We start from the raw sequence: 18,343 nt of genomic DNA, 5'->3' as shown, positions 1-18,343 counted from the left end.
CATCCAAATATTATTTTAGATGAAAACAAGAAAAATGAGAAGACTCCAAGTTCACAAGAAAGCACAGCAGTAGTGGCAGAACCAGCATTGGAAATGTCAGAGACAGCATCACCATCTGGCAGTATTATGTACATTAGCAAAAGCACCAATAGCAGCAACAAGCAACTCACCGCAGCCCAATGTACAGGTACGTCCCGAGAGGTGCAGGAAACCTGTCCTTCTCAAGGAGTTTTGGTATCTCACCAGAACACGAGAACAAATATGACAGCACAAAACATAAATAAAACTGTAACCAGTTCTCACCCTAGTCACCTGCAGATTTTAAGTCTAAACATTCAGTGCCTTACAAATAAGTCACTGGAACTTGAGGTAGCAATGAGTAGTGCAAACACTGACTGGATGTGCATCATGGAACATTGGTGCAGAAGTTTTGAACTAAGTATCATTAATATTCATCCATATAAATTGACAAGTCAGTACTGTAGAAAAAATGCCAAAAACAGAGGTGTATGTATCTTTACTAAATCAAGTATCAGGTGCAAAAGAAGGTGTGAAGCTGAATCTTTGAGTGTGAAAATCATCTATACAGTTGTATGAAATACAGGGAAAAGTCATAGTCATAGCAATATACAGACCACCTACAGACATATTCATTAATCAATTAGAAACACTGCTTAACATTCTTTTTACTGAAGGAGCCACTGTAGTTGTCTATGGGAATTTCAACATAAATCTTATGAATGAAAGTAGGCTAAAAAATCAATTCCTAAATCTATTATGTAGTTTCAATCTGTTTCCACACATACATGAACCCACAAGAACAACATATAATACAAACAGCCTTATAGATAATATATTTTCAAATATACAATCTATGGGAGGACGACGGTTCAATCCCGTGTCCGGCCATCCTGAATAGGTTTTTCGTGATTTCCCTAAATCACTCCAGGCAAATGCCGGGATGGGTCCTTTGAAAGGGCACGGCCAACTTCCTTCCCAGTCTTTCCCTACTCCGATGAGACCGATGACCTCGCTGTTTGGTCTCTTCCCCCAAACAATCCAATCCAATCCAAATATACAATCCACAGAAATAGAAGTAACAAATACTGATTTGGAATTATCAGACCATAATGCTCTTATCCTCAAATTTCCTTCAATGTCACTGCAAGGTAAAAAACTGTTCTTCATGTACAACAGTAAATTTTCCACTGAAAACTGTGTAGAATTTACAAATATTCTAACTAGTGAGTTCTTGGCAGAAGTGTTGTCCCTAACAAATACAAATGATGCATAAAAAACTTTTTCTTAAATTTTCATGGGATATTTCAAAATGTGCTTTCCAAAGAAGCTGTCAAGAATCACATCAGTTCACAATACAAAGCCAAATTCTTGGATCACAGCTGGCATTAAAACTTCTTGTGGAACTCTAAAGAGACTAAATTCAAAATTGAATACATCTACAGATCTACAGTTCATAGAATATGTTAAGAATTACAAGAGGGTACATCAAAAAGTTATTGCCAAGGCAAAATTTATGAGTAATGACAACTTAATAAGACAGTGGTAACAAATCAAAAGCCATATGGTGTATTGTGAAGACTGAAAAAGGAAAGAGATGCAAAGACCAGGACATCATTCTCAAAAACACAGAAAGTATCAATATTAAAAAACAAGATTTGCCAAATACATCAACAATTATTTCATAAATGCAAAACTTCATTAAGTTCAAAATTTACAAACCAAGAAAAACCTGAATTTCCAAAATCTGCTTGTAGCATGAGGATAGATCCAACAGATGAACATGAAGTGTTCAAAGTAATAAAGAGCTTGAAACCTAAAATGTCAGCAGGATTAGATGAGGTGCCTGTTTATATTATAACAATGACAGCTGCACAAATCGCAAGGCCCCTGGCATACATAGCCAACTTATCATTTAGTGAAGAGAGTTGTTTACAAAACATGGTATGCATCTAAACCGGGCAGGAAAGAGAGCATTAGGTATTCTCCTAAAAGCAGCAATGACAGAACAACTCAACTCTACGAGATGCACTTTGTATAAACAAACTACAATAGACAAATGGTTTTCAAAAAAACAGGACAAGAGTGCATTTGTGAACTCGACAGTTAAGAATAATTTTTTAGGCAACACCCTGTAACAGCCTCTGTAACGGATCAACTTGCAATCTTCCACCAAAATATTAGAGGCCTGTTTAATAAGCTAAATGAACTCTCAGTCAATGTGCTAGACAATGGAAGCATAGATCACACCCATGTACTATGCTTCACTGAGGATCACGCCTGCTCAGGGATGGAAAGGCTGGTAATACCTGACTACAACCTGACGTCTTCATACTGCAGAAACCAAAGAAAAGGTGGTGGTGTTGCAATTTTTGTTATGAACAGTATCAATTGCAAAGAAATGTATGTTCAAAATTTTTGTTTAGAGCAACATTTTGAATCATGTGCCATCGAAATTTCTGTAAGTAATTCCACCCTTTTAATTGTGGCAATTTATACAGCACCTTCAGGAAATCTTGACCTCTTTTTGAAGCAGCTCGGTTTGCTTTTACTGCACTTATTCAATTATAAAAGAGATGTTGTACTACTTGGAGATTTCAACATCAACTTTCTTACACATAGTAGTGGGAAGACAGACCTAGAAAATCTGATGTACACCTACAACCTTCTGCCAGTGGTCAATTTTCCCACCAGAGTAACTTCATATTCAAGCACACTAATTGACAACATTTTTGTAGACCAAGAGAAATTGGGCAGTATCAGCGTTAGTAAAATAATAAATGGTCTTTCTGACCACGATGGCCAAAGACTTATCATCAAAAATATAAATGTTTATCAGAATAAAACTGAGCCAACATGGAAGGTATTCAGGCCCATAAATGTACTAACAATCAAAACATTCAAATCATGCCTCTATAATGTAAATTGGAGTCACATATATTCCGAAACAGATGTAAATTCCAAGTATAACCTGTTTAGTAAAGAAATTGCATCAATATTTGAAACCTCCTTCCCAAAAAAAGTTTATAGGAATGTACCAAAAGAAAACACAAAAAAACCATGGATAACAAATGGGATTAGGACATCTTGCAAGCAAAAAAGAATTTTGTACATAACAGCAAAAGAATCAGGAAACCCCAGTCAAATAAATCATTATAAAAAGTATTGTAAAACTTTGAGTAAGGTAATCAAACTTTCAAAAAGCATATAGTTCAGATCCAAAATCAACCAATCCAGTAATAAAATTAAAGCAATCTGGAACATAATAAGGAGCGAAACTGGTACGAACAGTGCCAGTAAACCAGTAGACATTGTACTAAACATTGATGACAATACTGTCAGCAAACAAGAGACTGTTATGAATGCATTCAATGACTACTTCATAAGTGCTGCAGAGCAAATAGGTTGCAATGGATCCTTAGAAAGTGCCATGGATGTACTGAAGCACAGTTTTCCCATTCCAGTGAGCCAGATAAGGACATCCCCCATAACCAGATATGAGATTAAAAAAACCATTGCCTCATTAAAATGTAAGGGATCATCTGGTGTAGATAATCTCTCCAGTAAGCTGCTAAAAACCTGCTCTGACCAATTAAGCAAAGTATTAGCCCATATATTTAATGCCTCTATGTACCAGGGTGTTTTCCCAGAGGGCATGAAACTTTCTATAGTGAAGCCTCTCCACAAAAAGGGAGACACAACACAAGTCTCAAACTATCGTCCAATCTTCCTCCTGTCCACTTTCGCTAAAGTCCTTGAGAAACTACTGCACTCCAGTATTGTAAGGCACCTAGAAAACTTTGGCATCGTAAGTGATAGACAGTTCGGTTTCTGGAAAAGTATGTCCACAACTGAGGCCATATTTTCTTTCACAAATGATATACTGGAATCCCTAAATAATAAAATGAAGGCAGTTGGAATATTTTGTGATCTGTCCAAAACCTTCGACTGTGTGGACCACAAAATACTCCTCAACAAAGCACACCACTATGGGATCACTGGGGCACTGGGAAGCTGGCTAACATTCTACCTCCAAAACAGGAAGCAGAAGGTAATTCTCAATGGGAGCAATAAAGAGGGAGAGGTAGTAGAGTCAGACTGGAGCACTGTACTCCATGGAGTACCCCAGGGATCCGTCCTTGGTCTGTTGCTGTTTCTGATATACGTAAATGACCTACCTTTTTCATGCAATACATGCAAGTGCACCATGTTTGCTGACGACACCAGCATTTTGATTAGTAACAAACAGCTCACTGATATAGAGGTTGATGCCAACAAATTACTTACAATACTATTAACCTGGTTCCAAGTGAACTCGCTCACAGTAAACCTGAGCAAAACAAATTATATCCATTTCAGCCTTGACCACGAACTCCCCCAGGAGATTACTGTTTTAAATAACAATAATCAGATAGAAAGGGTACACTGCATCAAATTCTTAGGCCTCCACATAGACAGTAGGCTCAACTGGGACCACCATGTCCTCGAGACTGTAAAACGGCTGTCCTCAGCAATTTTTGCCGTTAGGACAATCTCACAGTTTGGAGACATAAATGTCACAAAGTCCACATACTTTGCATACTTCCACTCCATTATGTGTTATGGCATCATCTTCTGGGGAAATTCACCCTCATCTAAAAAAATCTTCCTCATGCAGAAAAAAGTAGTCCGTATAATATGCAGAGTACCCCTGAGAACCTCCTGCCGTACGCTCTTTAAAAAACTTGGAATACTTTCCACAACCTGCCTGTATATTTTTTCCCTAATGAGTTTCTTGGTTGAAAATCCTGTCCACTATGAAACCAATGAAAGCTTATATTATCACAATACAAGAAAGAAGGCTGACCTCCACTTTGAACTAAAAAGTTTAACTCGGGTACAGAAAAGAGTGCATTACTCCAGTGTCAAAATATTTAACTTATTACCGAGCTATATAAAAAGTCTACGTAGTAACAGTGCATCATTCAAAAACAATCTAAAGACATATTTAATAGAGAAAACATTTTACTCACTTGTTGTATACTTCAACAGAGAAAAGTAGCCTTATATGTATGTATATTTACTGTTGTTCGTTTATGTTCCTTTTGTTCCTATTTGTAACCATATACTTACTGTAACAAATAGGCTTTTGCAATACGATAAACTTTGCATAATGTATTATTCCTACGACTTTATTTTAGTTCATTATTATTTTTGCAAGTGTTATGTAATTTATGTCAAGTTCTGCTCTTGTAAACTTATTGATACCTGTGAACATATATTACTCAAGTCGTTCTACATCCTAGCGTCATATGCATAATGGGATCAATGGAATTTGTAGATAAATAAATAAAAGGAGTGTTTCCAGAAAGGATGAAAATGTCAAAAGTGAAGTCCAATTATTCAAAAATGGCGACAAGCATAAGGTAGAAAACTATTGGCCAAAACCCCTCCTTCCAGTATTTTCCAAAATAAAAGAATTGAAAACTATTGGCCAATATCCCTCCTTCCAGTATTTTCCAAAATAAAAGAAAAAGTAATGAAGCACAGAATCAAGAAATATTTCAATGACCATAAGTTACTAAATAGAAATCAGCATGGCTTCCAGGCAGGTAAAAATACAGAAACACTGAACAAATAATCAAAAATCTAGAAAAAGGCAGCAGCATAGTAGGAATAAATTTAGATCTCTCCAAAGCATTTGACGCTGTCAATCATGGCATTCTTTTAGAAAAACTGGAAGCATTAGGTATTCATGGGACAGGGAAAAAGTGGTTTGAATCATACCTACAAAACAGAACACATATTGTAGGACTGATGTCAGATTATTCCAACCACAAAATATATTTAGTATCAGATGCAAAAAAAAAGTGGAAATAGGAGTGCTGCAAGGCAGTATTCTAGGTCCCTTATTGTTCCTTGTCTACATAAATGACTTTCACACCTCAGATGGAGCTGCAGATGCCATACAGATGACACTAGTGTGATAATAGGTGCACAAAAGCAAATGCTGCAAACAACTACTGATGAAGTAATAAACAATGTCCACACTTGGTTCAATGCAAACTGGTTGACATTAAATGCAAATAACAAATTATATGCAGTTTGGGAAAATATGTTAAAATGTAAATCTTGATCTGTTGTTGGGTGACAAGGCCATAGACAGAGTGGCATCAACAAAACTGCTGGGGATTCATGTAGATGATAATCTTAATTTTAATGACCATGTAATGAAATTTGTGCACAAATTTAACTCATCCTGTTTTGCTCTTAGAATTATTGCAGATGTCTGTACTGCAGAGGGTGCCAGTATGGCATATTTCGGCTATGGCATATTTTGGCTGTTTTCATTCTCTAGTAACATACAGAATAGTATTTTGGGGTTCCACCACTTGCCGTCTAAAACAAATCTTTCTGTCAGAGAAGAGGGCTATCCGAATAATAACACACAACCATACACAGACACAATGTAAACCCTTATTCAACAGGCTTAAAGTTCTAACAATACCTCCCTTATATACAGGGTGTTACAAAAAGGTAACGGCCAAACTTTCAGGAAACATTCCTCGCACACATATAAAGAAAAGATATGTGGACATGTGTCCGGAAACGCTTAATTTCCATGTTAGAGCTCATTTTAGTTCGTTCTTCCACCTACGCTCAATGGAGCACGTTATCATGATTTCATACAGGATACTCTACCTGTGCTGCTAGAACATGTGCCTTTACAAGTATGACACAACATGTGGTTCATGCATGATGGAGCTCCTGCACATTTCAGTCGAAGTGTTTGTACGCTGCTCAACAACAGATTCGATGACCGATGGATTGGTAGAGGCAGACCAATTCCATGGCCTCCACGCTCTCCTGACCTCAACCCTCTTGACTTTCATTTATGGGGGCATTTGAAAGCTCTTGTCTACGCAACCCCGGTACCAAATGTAGAGACTCTTCGTGGTCGTATTGTGGACGGCTGTGATACAATATGCCATTCTCCAGGGCTGCATCAGCCCATCAGGGATTCCATGCGATGGAGGGTGGATGCATGTATCCTCGCTAACAGAGGACATTTTGAACATTTCCTGTAACAAAGTGTTTGAAGTCATGCTGGTACGTTCTGTTGCTGTGTGTTTCCATTCCATGATTAATGTGAATTGAAGAGAAGTAATAAAATGAGCTCTAACATGGAAAGTAAGTGTTTCCGGACACATGTCCACATAACATATTTTCTTTCTTTGTGTGTGAGGAATGTTTCCTGAAAGTTTGGCCGTACCTTTTTGTAACACCCTGTATATACAAATGTGTTTTATAAGTTAGGGCCCACCTTGCAGATTTTCAAACAAATGCCGACTTGGGTAACTACAATACTTGAAACAGCACAGCATTCCATACTCAGTGAACAAAAAGAACACACACACAAAGGTATGTGAGCCATATTGGTACAAAACTCTACAATGCACTGCCAGCTAACATAAAAAAGTTAGAAGATGAAAACAGATTTAGAGTAGAATGTAATGTGTTTCTACTTGAACAATGTTTTTACCCAGTAAATGACTATTTAGGCCAATAAACAATTCTGATAATGTTTATATTAAGGCAAAACTGAAAACACTGTCTTTCATCCCCTAAAGTTTCTGTTGATTTTGTATATCTCATGGACAGCTGCTGAGTGTGGTAAAATTTTTACTGAATTATTGTAGTGAATATAAGGTCTTCCTGTTTAGGGAAGACAAAAGTGAAGCCTTAGGGCAGACAGACTATGCAGTTACAATACTGTTAGTATACAAGTATAAAAAGTTGTATTACTGTGTTTAGTATGACCAAGTATTATTCTTTGTACATTTTTTGTACATTTTTGTATGTATTATTCTTTGTACTACTTAATGTAAAATTTTGTATGTACCTTTTGCACAAATTGTTTCCCATAAACTTATGTGTACTTTGGACAACATCCATATGATATTTATTGTCTATGGATGGATAAATAAATAAATAAAAAATAAATACAATTCATTTGCTCAATGTTTCATTCTTTTTTACAAACGTAATTGTCTTAAGCACATATGATGCATACACAATCAGTATGCGAGGTCTGTTCAAAAAATTCTGGAACTTTGTCCACAAAATTTTTCTTCACTTACCTATTCTTTATTGTGCATCATCTCCTTCAAAATACTCTCCTCCAAAATTGATACACCACTCCCAATGTCATTTCCACTTCAAGAAGCAGTCTTGGTACCCCATTTGCTGGTTCATGCGAAGTGCCATCTGCGATTTTTCTTTTAGCTTGTATATCGTTGCAAATCTTCATCCTTGCAATGGGGTTTTCAGCTTTGGAAACGAAAAAAAGTCTGCAGGTGGCATGTCTGGAGAGTACGGAGGATGAGGCAGCACAGTTATTTCGTTTTTTGTGCACTAGTCCCACACCAACAGGGATGAAGGTCTTGGTGCATTATTGTGATGCAAGAGCCGTGAATTGTCTCGCCATATTTAGCCCATTTCCTTCTCACATTTTATTGCAGGCATCGTAACATGTCCTGATAGAATCACTGATTAACAGTTGTCCCTGTTGAATGAATTCATGATGAACTAATGCTTCAAAGCCAAAGAAAACTATCAGTATAGCTTTAACATTTGACCTGACCTGACATTTTAGAAAACCTTTCCTAACCCTTTTTGAAGATTGAACCTTGGTTTCAACATCATAACTGTAGACCACAGCTCATTACCAGTTATGATTCTCTTAAGTAATATCTTGTTCTCATTTACATGATCCAAAATGTCTTCACAGATAGCGAGGTGAAAGTCTTTCTGGTCTTGACTCATGAGCTGTGGGGCAAAAGTGGTGGCAACTTGATGCACTCCATGCTGCTGTGTCAGGATTTCATGACACAATCCAACTGCAATCTGCAATCTCTTGGACGGTCAGTGATCGACTGGCCACACAATTCTGTTGACAACCCTGACATGAGCATCGTCAGTAGACATCATAGGGTGTGCTGAAAGAGGTTCATCTTTAACTTCCATCCGGAAATTTGTAAACTGTTTGACCATTTGTAACACTGAGTATGGCTTAAGCACTCATTACTGTATGCTTGGTGCATCATTTTTCTGTGTCTCTGTAAAGATTTTCTTGAATTCCATGCAAGATTTAATGTAGACGTGTTGCTCCCCTAATTCTGCTGTCTTGAAATTCACAAAGTGTGTGGCACAGTGTTTTACTCAATACAGTACTGAGCAGAAACTAACAGACATGTCAATGACAATGAAGCATCTGGCAGTTACTCATCAAACACAGGTGTGTGCAGGGATGCCAATCTCATTTCGCTCCAATACATCGCTGGCGTGAAATTACGAATCTTCTGGAATTTTTTGAGTGAACCTCATATTATAGCTGACAAAGTGGTCCCTACAGGACTGGTGTTTATTTATATTAGGAATTATCCTAATTTCTCTTGCCTGAAGCCTGGATATTCTATCCGTTTATGAGGGTATCTCAAAAGGTAAGTTACATATGTCATCCCATGCTAAGACCAATGTGCAGCAAGAATTGTGCAGCAAGAATGATGCATTGTCAGAAGAGAGTGCCTGTTCAGGGTTTTCTGCAGACTCAGTTATACTGTGGTATAGACAACAGGTGTATCACAGTGTGGGAGTGAATAATGCAGCAACTCGAAACATACTCCAAAGTTGAAATATGCGGGACAGTGTCATCCTTGTGGGCAAAACATCTGAATTGTACACAGATTCACCATGAAATTCTTGGTGATACGTGGATCAAATGCAATGTCACACCCAGCCACAGTGAAATGTGCCAGCAGTTTGACCAAGGCCACACAAATGTGGGTCATAGTGAGAAGAAGACCATCAACATCAACCATAGATGACAATGCCCAGAAAACAGAGGAACCAGTTACCATGAACTGCAGGTTTTCTGATAATGAGGGTATTCACACATTGGTTATCAAATGGCTTTGTGACCAGTGGCAGATTTCTATCTATGATTAACTGAATATTGGTAGAACATTCCAACTATTGTTTACTGAGACTTGGTGACTATGTTGAAAAATAGTGTAAGATAACTTTATCACTTTGAAGTATAGTGAAGCATTCAATAAAAGTTATGTGGCCTGCATTATAATGTGTAACTTACTTTTTGCAGTCCCCTTGTAGACAGTGTGTGCTTCACCACAAATTTCAGCCCCAGATTGCAAATGAAAGTGGATTAATCCATAGTATATGTATTTAAGAACAGCATAAGTTATTATATTTGTGACACTTTTAGTAAATAAATATTGTAGCTAATCTTTTTACATGTGTAGCAATATGCACTTTCCATGTAAGATATTCATCAATCAAAATGCCTAAAAATTTATGTTTATCAGATTTTTCAGCTGTAGACAGAGATTCATTATTTATGTCTGCTTGAGATTGCTTATAATTTAATAAAAACTTAATGACAACAGTCTTGTCCTTACTCAATGTAGGTTTATTGTTGATCAGACATTCTACTGTCAGTTCAAAGTTATCTTCATTGTTTTGGAATGCTAGCCACTCGGTACAGCCCCAGCTACTAAATGATTTATCATAGAATATTTGTAGAGCACTTTAATAATTTTCATAGAATGAGAGCTATCCACAGACTGCAAGATTAGAGATCTGTTTGTGTTTGCAAGATCTCTGACCTAAAAAGCAGTGCCTGACCCATAACCTACAGAAGTAGCCAAAGTATAAATTTGATCACAACATCACACTAGCTTTTGGGTTTTTGCTTTTTTTTGAGTAAAAGATCACACATTCATGCACATACAACCACACAGATTCACAAATGCACACTCCTGTGGCCATGACAAGACTGATTATCATTACTGAAAGCAGTTGCCTGCACTGAAGGAAATGGGGAGGAGGAGGTAAGGAAGGAAGCAAGGGGGGTGTAGGGAACGACATAAAGTAGTTAGAAAAAGGCAGGTCTTTTGATAGATGACTCAGTGGCTGTACAATAAGATGAAAGGATTACAGACAGTAGAGAATTAACGAGATATAGAAAGGGGGAGAGATGAGAATGGAGGTGGAGAAAGAGAGGAAGTTGAAAATGAAGAAGACAGGCAAAAGGGGAGAGGGGAGAGAGAAAGAGAGAGAGAGAGAGAGAGAATACCCACTTGGGAGGAAGAAATGTGGTGGGGAAGGCAGTACATGATTTGGATTGGGAAGGTGTGATGTGGGCAGAAAAGAGAAGGGAAAGGATAAAGTTGAGGCAGTGGGAAACAGGTTAGTGGAGGATTAGGCCAAGGGGTTTGTGAGAATGCAGCATTTGCTGGAGAGACAATTCCCACCTTTGTATTTCAGCAAACATGTGCTATATGAAAGTATCCAAATGGCATGCATAGTGAAGCACCTGTAAAAGTCAGTTTTGTTGTAATGACAAGGACATTTGGCAACAGGTTGGTCTAGTTTTTGGTTTGTCAGAGTTTAGCAGTCTCATTCATGTGAGTAAACAGTCAGTTACCTGTTGGGCCCACATAGAATGCTGCACAGTACTTGAGGAAACTGAGTGATCAATGTGTCTGACTGCTATGCAGAGGACCCAATCTTCAATTCCCTATACTGCCAAGAATGTTTCCTTGGTGAGAGGATTGGAATGGGGTGCACTCAGCCTCATGATGCCAACTGAGGAGCTACTTGGCCAAGTAGTAGCAGTCATGGAGGGTGGTATGGCAGTCAGTTGGTACCAGGATATGTTTATGGATGAGCTGGATATGATTTTCTCTATCAGCAAAAGCTCTGGCAGGATTATTGGCAATTTTGACAACTTCTGCTTCTCACTGCAGTTGTGACATCAACAGTTGGTGTGGCATGTAAAGAAAGAGACTTATAGGTATAGAATGGGTGACAGCTGCTAAAGTGAAAATACTGATGCTGGTTGGCGTGCTAGATATATAAGGACATATTTATGGAGTCATCCGAGAGGTGGAGGTCAACATCTAGGAAGGTGGCTCATTGTGTTGGAAATGACTAAGTGAAGTGGTTTTGGGGACAGGTGTTGCAGTTACTGAGGAAAGAGTGAAGGTTGTCCTTGCCATGAGCCTGAATCATGAAAATATCATCAGTAAATGTGAATCAGACAAGCAGTTAATGTGTTGGCTGGAGAGAAAAGATTCCTTCAGATGGCCCATAGATAAGTTAGCATAGATGGTGCCTTGGAATGCCACCATGTCCTCGTGATACCACACTCACCATCTCTTTTCAAATACTCCTGGTCAACCATGTTGTGATCTACAGTTATTTCACTTTTGAAGGCCATATGTATGAACAAATCCATGGTACTGCCATAGGTAAACATATGGCACCATCCTATGCTAACTATTTATGGGCCAGCTGGAATATTCCTTCATCTCTAGTCAATGCCTAAAACCCCTCATCTGGTTTAGATTCATTGATGGCATTCTCATGATCTGCACTCATGGCAAGGACAATCTTTCCTCAGGAACCTTACTGCCAACTCCTAAAAACCATTTCACCTTGTCCTTCTCAACTCAATGAGCCACCTTCCTAGATGCCAACCTCTAACTCTCAGGTGGTCCCATAAATATGTCTGTTCATATCAAGGCCAGAAACCACCAGCGATTCATCTACTTTAACAGCTGTCACCAATTCCATGCTAAAAAATCTCTTCCTTACAGCCTCACCACCCATGGATGCTGCATCTGCATTGGAAAACAGGAGTTGTCAAAATATGTCAATAATGCTGCCAGAGCCTTTATTGATAGACAATGTCCTATCCAGTTCATCCATAAACAGAGCTCCCATGCCTTGTCCTCCTCTGACAGCAATAAATTTGTTAGCAAGCAGCCGATCCACACACCACTAATCACTAAATATTACGCTGGACTTGAGGAGCTCAACTGCTTGCTACACCAGGTCTTCAACTGTCTATTGTTGTCCTGAGATGAGGGTAATCATACCAAAAATCTTAACCATATCACTCAAAGTAATGTTCTGCTGTCCAGCCAACCTATATAATCCTGTCCATCTCTGTTCCAATCCTACATCCAGTGAGTCACTTCCTTGTGAATGACCCAGGTGCAAGACTTGTCCTACACACTTGCCCACCACCACCATCCAGTAACAGGTATTCTGTACCCAATAAAAAGCAGTTCCATGTTGCAGAAGCAGCCCTATCATAAATCAGTTATACTACAGTTACTGTGCAGCATTCTGAGTCAGTATGACAGTATGAGTGTCGGCTCGCATGAGTGGTGATTGCTGAACTGAGGCAATTCGCAAACTTTACCATCCATTTGCCGAATGTACTGTGCACTACAACACAAAAGATGTTAACAACTATTTCACTGCACATATGACTTGGAGACTTCCATCAAGAACAAGTTTATCTGAACTAACTGGAATTGTCTCTCCAGCTTATCTTGTGCTCTCTCCATCCTCCTGGCCTAAACCTCTACTAAAGTGTTTCCCACTGTCTCACCTTGCCATTTTGCTTTTCTCTTCTGTCATTGTCTGCACTACTCCTTTCCCCCTTTTCCACCCCTCACCCCTTCTCTCTCCCTTCCCTAACTCCATCTCCAAATTACTCTCTTCCTACCCACTCTCCCCCTCTCCATCTACATATATCTCTCATAGCTTCTTCCCCCCCTCCCCCCCCCCACCTCCCCGAACTGTTCCTTCCATCATATATTGTACATCCGCTCAGTCATCTGTGTTCCTCACTACTGCCTTGTGCTATTCCGCAACCTCTCCTTACCATTTGCATCCTTCGCTACCTTCTCCCCACATCTATCAACCCAGTCAACTGCTCTGTTATAATAATTGTCACCACAGCTTCTACTTCAGATTAAATATTTATGTAACTTAAACAATGGAAAGTCCTGGATGGAATAACAACAATATGGCAAGGATAGATTACTATTCACCATATAGAGAAGGAACTAATCCACAATGGAACAGAATTCTAGAAATATTTCAGCTTTTGGTCAAAATCCTTTTTCAGAAGTTGAAAACTCACACACATTCAAACAAGCACAACTGACACACAAAAAGTGGCTGCCTCCTGGCACTAAGGCCTGACTTAGCTCCTGGAAACAATAGCCTTATGTGTGTATGAATTTTCTATTTCTAAAGAAGGATTTTGACCAAAATCTGAAATATTTTTAGAATTATTTTCTAAGTGATAAGTAGCAATCTGTCCTTGCCATATTGTTATTTGTGTAACTTCATTGATTTCACCTGTATGGTGAGTAGGTATGGAAATATGGGAAATAATCTTTCAGTTTTGTCTATGATGATGGCTCCATTTAAGATAGTTATCTAGCTAGATACCAAGAAATTTTGTTTAAAGAAATTCAGTCATTGAATTATGTTAATGTAAATTTATGGACTAGCATGATTTTTTCATTTTTTATTTTTTTGAAATAGTTAAACAAGAATTTGTGTTTGCTTGAATTCACATCCCTGAAAGTTGTCCTTCATGATGATATGTTTATAACATGCTGACTTAGTGGATGTGTGTATTTTTTTGCTGTAATTAGTTTATCAATTTTAGTTACATATCACAAAAACTAAAAGCAATACAAGGTAACTGGGTAGATAAAAAATCTACTCATCAAGTGGCAGCAGGAGAAAACACATACAAAGGTATTGAAATTTGCATGCTTTCAGATCCAGTGGATTGTTCTTTTGGCAGAAGTGTTAAATGGGAGGGAAGAGTGGTGAATCAAAAGGATTAGTAAGGTTTAGGAAATGGAGAGAGTTTGGAAAAGGCACACAGAACCCCAGATCAGAGGATGCTTACCAGACAGGATAAGAAGGAAAGACTGATAGTTTGGGACTGCATCGGACAAGATTTGAAAACCTGAGAGCTTAAGGATGAAAGATGGGATACTACACAATACAGATATTACTGACAAAACATTGTGCACAAGTTAATAACAGCAGGTAGAGGTGGTGGTGGGGAGGAGGCTAAGGGAGTTGGACAGGCCAGAAAATAAAAGAAAAAGAAAATTTATCTTCTGATCTGTTTGTCCCCCGACCTCCATCCCCCACCCCACCCATCTCTACCACATAGGATGCACTTAGCTTCCTGATCTTTTAATTCATGTGCAACGTTTCATCACTAATCTCTGTCTTGCATCTTACCCGATCTTCCCCCTTTAAACTCTAAGGTTTTTAAATCTTATCTGGTGCAGTCCTAACAGGAATCTTTCCTTCTCATCCTGTCCTGTAAGTCACCACTGATCCAGGGTTCTGGGTGACTTTACAAACTCTCCTCATTTCCTAAACCTCAGCAGTCCTTTTCCTACACCCCTCTTCCTTCCCCTTCAACCGTTCTGCCAGAAGAAGGAGCCACTGGCTCTGAAAGGGTGTAAATTTCAATAAAAGCAATACAAAGTTCTACATCAGTAAAGAACACAAAAAAAAATTGAAGAATTATGATGCTATAGAAATCTTAGTCCAGATTTTGAAGCCCTATTGAAAATTGTACAAATATCACACCATAAATCAACAAGATTATAATAGACATTTGTTATCAATTGTAATAAGAAATAATTTGTTTCTTCAGGTTTGTTTCATAAGGGCATTGTAATGAGTGGAGCCGACCTGACAAGTACTGATCCTGATCCAATACAGAAAGCCAGAAAGCAAGCAAGACTACTGAACTGCCCAGATACAACATCAGAAGAGATAATTAGTTGCTTGAGAGAAAAGGATGCTTTGGAAATTGCAAAATCAATAACACAGTTTTATGTAAGCATCATATTTTTAGTTGTAATATGTTACATGTGTCCAGTAATTACTTCTCTGCTGTGTGAATTAATTCACCTCCCAGTATCTGTTGCCTTGTATTGCCTCAATAATCTGTACTACTTGTTCCAGTTGTTCTCATCTCCTACTATGTTTTCCCCCAATTTACTACTCCATTAATGACCTGATGCATTTGTCCTGATGCTTCATTATATGTCCCACCATAGTGTTTTTTCCCTTGTGATGAGAGCTTCGTACTAGTTGTGTAGTAACAGTTGTATTATGGAAGTCACAATTGAAGTATGTAACACTGATGGTTCTGAGTCTTTGTTTTATTTCAGAAGCTTCTCTAAAAGTTTTTAAAGCAGGAGTAGATGGAGCATGAGTCATAGCTCTACTGGTAAGAGCAAAAGGCAAGGTTCTGGGTTCCAGTGGTAATCAGACGGGGCATGATAACAACTAGTGCACCTGGCTCTATAGCAAATAGTTATGCTGTCAGACTATTTCAAAAGCACATGTACAGAGTCATGGACACTCAGCCTTTTAATGATTTCATAGATGATGACATTGATATTTGTGATATATTTAGGAACTGGATTCAAACAGAATTGAAATCCATCACAAATGCAAACATGTTAGTGACCACAACAGAAACATTCAGATGCCTATATTCTAATTTGTGTACCAAAATTGTTGATAAAAGCATAACTGCAGACAAAATTAAATCAACTGTACAATGAATTGTACCTGTTGTTAATATGAGATGATTTACAAAGACATTGGTGCAAGAGAAACAAAGCTGTTTGATTGATCTTCAGAATAAGCATACTGATTTTCAGTTTTCAAGAATTACCAACATATTTTGTTATTTATGGACTAAGATGCCAGTTTTTCCCATACATCCTGCTTTAAGGCAACACTTAAATGACCTACAATTTGGTCAAATCACTCTTTTTATGCCCCTTGTGATAAATATGCTAACTGCTTTGGTGAGCATTTTGACACACAGGTGATGCATACAGTTTTATAAATAAATAGATGGCTCATTTTTCAAAAAATAACTTTACAAAGAGGTCTAGCTATGGCAGATTCTTATTTATATGCTAAGGCATTTATTAGTGATAGCAGTACTTACCTGCTCTGAGTGCCATGATCAGCTGTCAGATCCCAGCTGTTGCATCAGACATACAATGTCAACAACAGTTGTTGGCAGTACAAGAATGCTTACAAACTATGCTACAGGCTAACCATATCCTTCAAGTTAGCTCATATAATAGAAAGAAGAGTAGGAAGAAATACTAAGGAAGTCAGTACTATAACTGCAACCTGATCCTTCTAAATCAACAAAATTTATGGACTGGACTTGCAGTACAGCATGTAACACTCATCACAAGGATGCGCTTCTATCATGGAAACTTCCCAAGTCATCAACACTATGTTGGATATCAGACACCTCCCAACCTACTCATGTGACTCAATATCAGAAAGTGATTTCAATTCAATAATTATTGGTTTTTCCTTCTTCAGAATACTGCTGTTTAAATTACCTATTCTCTTCAAGTTGGAACACCAGTTTTCCACTATTATAACCACTACCCTCACATCAAGAAATATAAAAACTTGCAAATTATCATGGACTTCTTAAGAGATTGTAACCTACAGACATAACTGAGCGGATTCCATCATGCAGTTCTGTAGTATCTTGTGGACTATAAGGCACCAGAGTTATAACTATATGTTGCTTACTTGGTACCTTTTAGAAACCACAGTGCATCCAAAAGATAATGCCACAATATCATTTGAGAATAAATTAGTCTCTTTACTTTTTTTCCATCATGTCATAGACAGATTTTACCTAAAATACTGTATGTCTACAGCTCCCATGCCCTTCAATTCATTGTTGTTTTTTGCTTTCATGGACAACTACCTATTCTTTTGTTTGATAATGTGATCTACTTTTGCCTTTAACACTCTGTAACCTTCTATGATTGGGACACAGCAGTTATTCTGGTGTGTACTAGTAACTAAAAGTTGCACGATATTTATTGGTGTGCAATTATGATGCAGTTCTCTTCATTTTCAGTGTTTTAAATGTTGTCTTCTGTCTGATTTTATTTCACTTAATGTGGGTCATGTATACGTAAAGCATTCACATAATCATCAGTGGGATAATCATTAGCTATCTCCTATGAGCCAGTACCTAAAGAAATAACAATAAAAAATAACAAAAATAAACTGTGCCTTTCACTTATTCTTCTTTGGACAGAGATTCATGTATTTGTCATGGAAGCTGATGAATATAGTGCAGAATAGATTTGAAAGATTAATCACTGTTCCACAATTGTGTCTGATGCATTATTTTTACAGGAATGGGGCTTTGATCCAATGGTTGCATTTGGATCTGTCACTGAGAAAGATTTTGGAGATGGAGCTGAAAGATTCTTGACAGCTGATGTCACGGAACTGTTTCTTTCAGGGAATTTCACTCATATTCCATTGATAATAGGAACAACTAAAGATGAAATCTCTTGGAAAGGCTTGGGTTTGTCATTTGTTTTGGATATAAATTATTATTATTGTTCTCAGTGAT

At 37.9% G+C, this 18,343-nt stretch overlaps 1 protein-coding gene across 1 annotated transcript in view; it reads left to right on the top strand.

Annotated features, from left to right (window-relative positions):
• LOC126163040 (esterase E4-like) overlaps window positions 1-18,343 on the top strand; it is a 167,318-nt gene that overhangs the window by 89,093 nt on the left and 59,882 nt on the right. The window contains exons 5-6 of the mRNA XM_049919915.1: window positions 15,572-15,756; window positions 18,121-18,295. Coding sequence (XP_049775872.1) covers window positions 15,572-15,756; window positions 18,121-18,295 — 360 coding nt within the window. The remainder of the gene's footprint in view (window positions 1-15,571; window positions 15,757-18,120; window positions 18,296-18,343) is intronic.

Source organism: Schistocerca cancellata, chromosome 2, assembly GCF_023864275.1.
Source record: "Schistocerca cancellata isolate TAMUIC-IGC-003103 chromosome 2, iqSchCanc2.1, whole genome shotgun sequence".
Lineage (NCBI taxonomy): Eukaryota > Metazoa > Arthropoda > Insecta > Orthoptera > Acrididae > Schistocerca > Schistocerca cancellata.
This window is presented reverse-complemented; position numbering and strand designations above follow the sequence as displayed.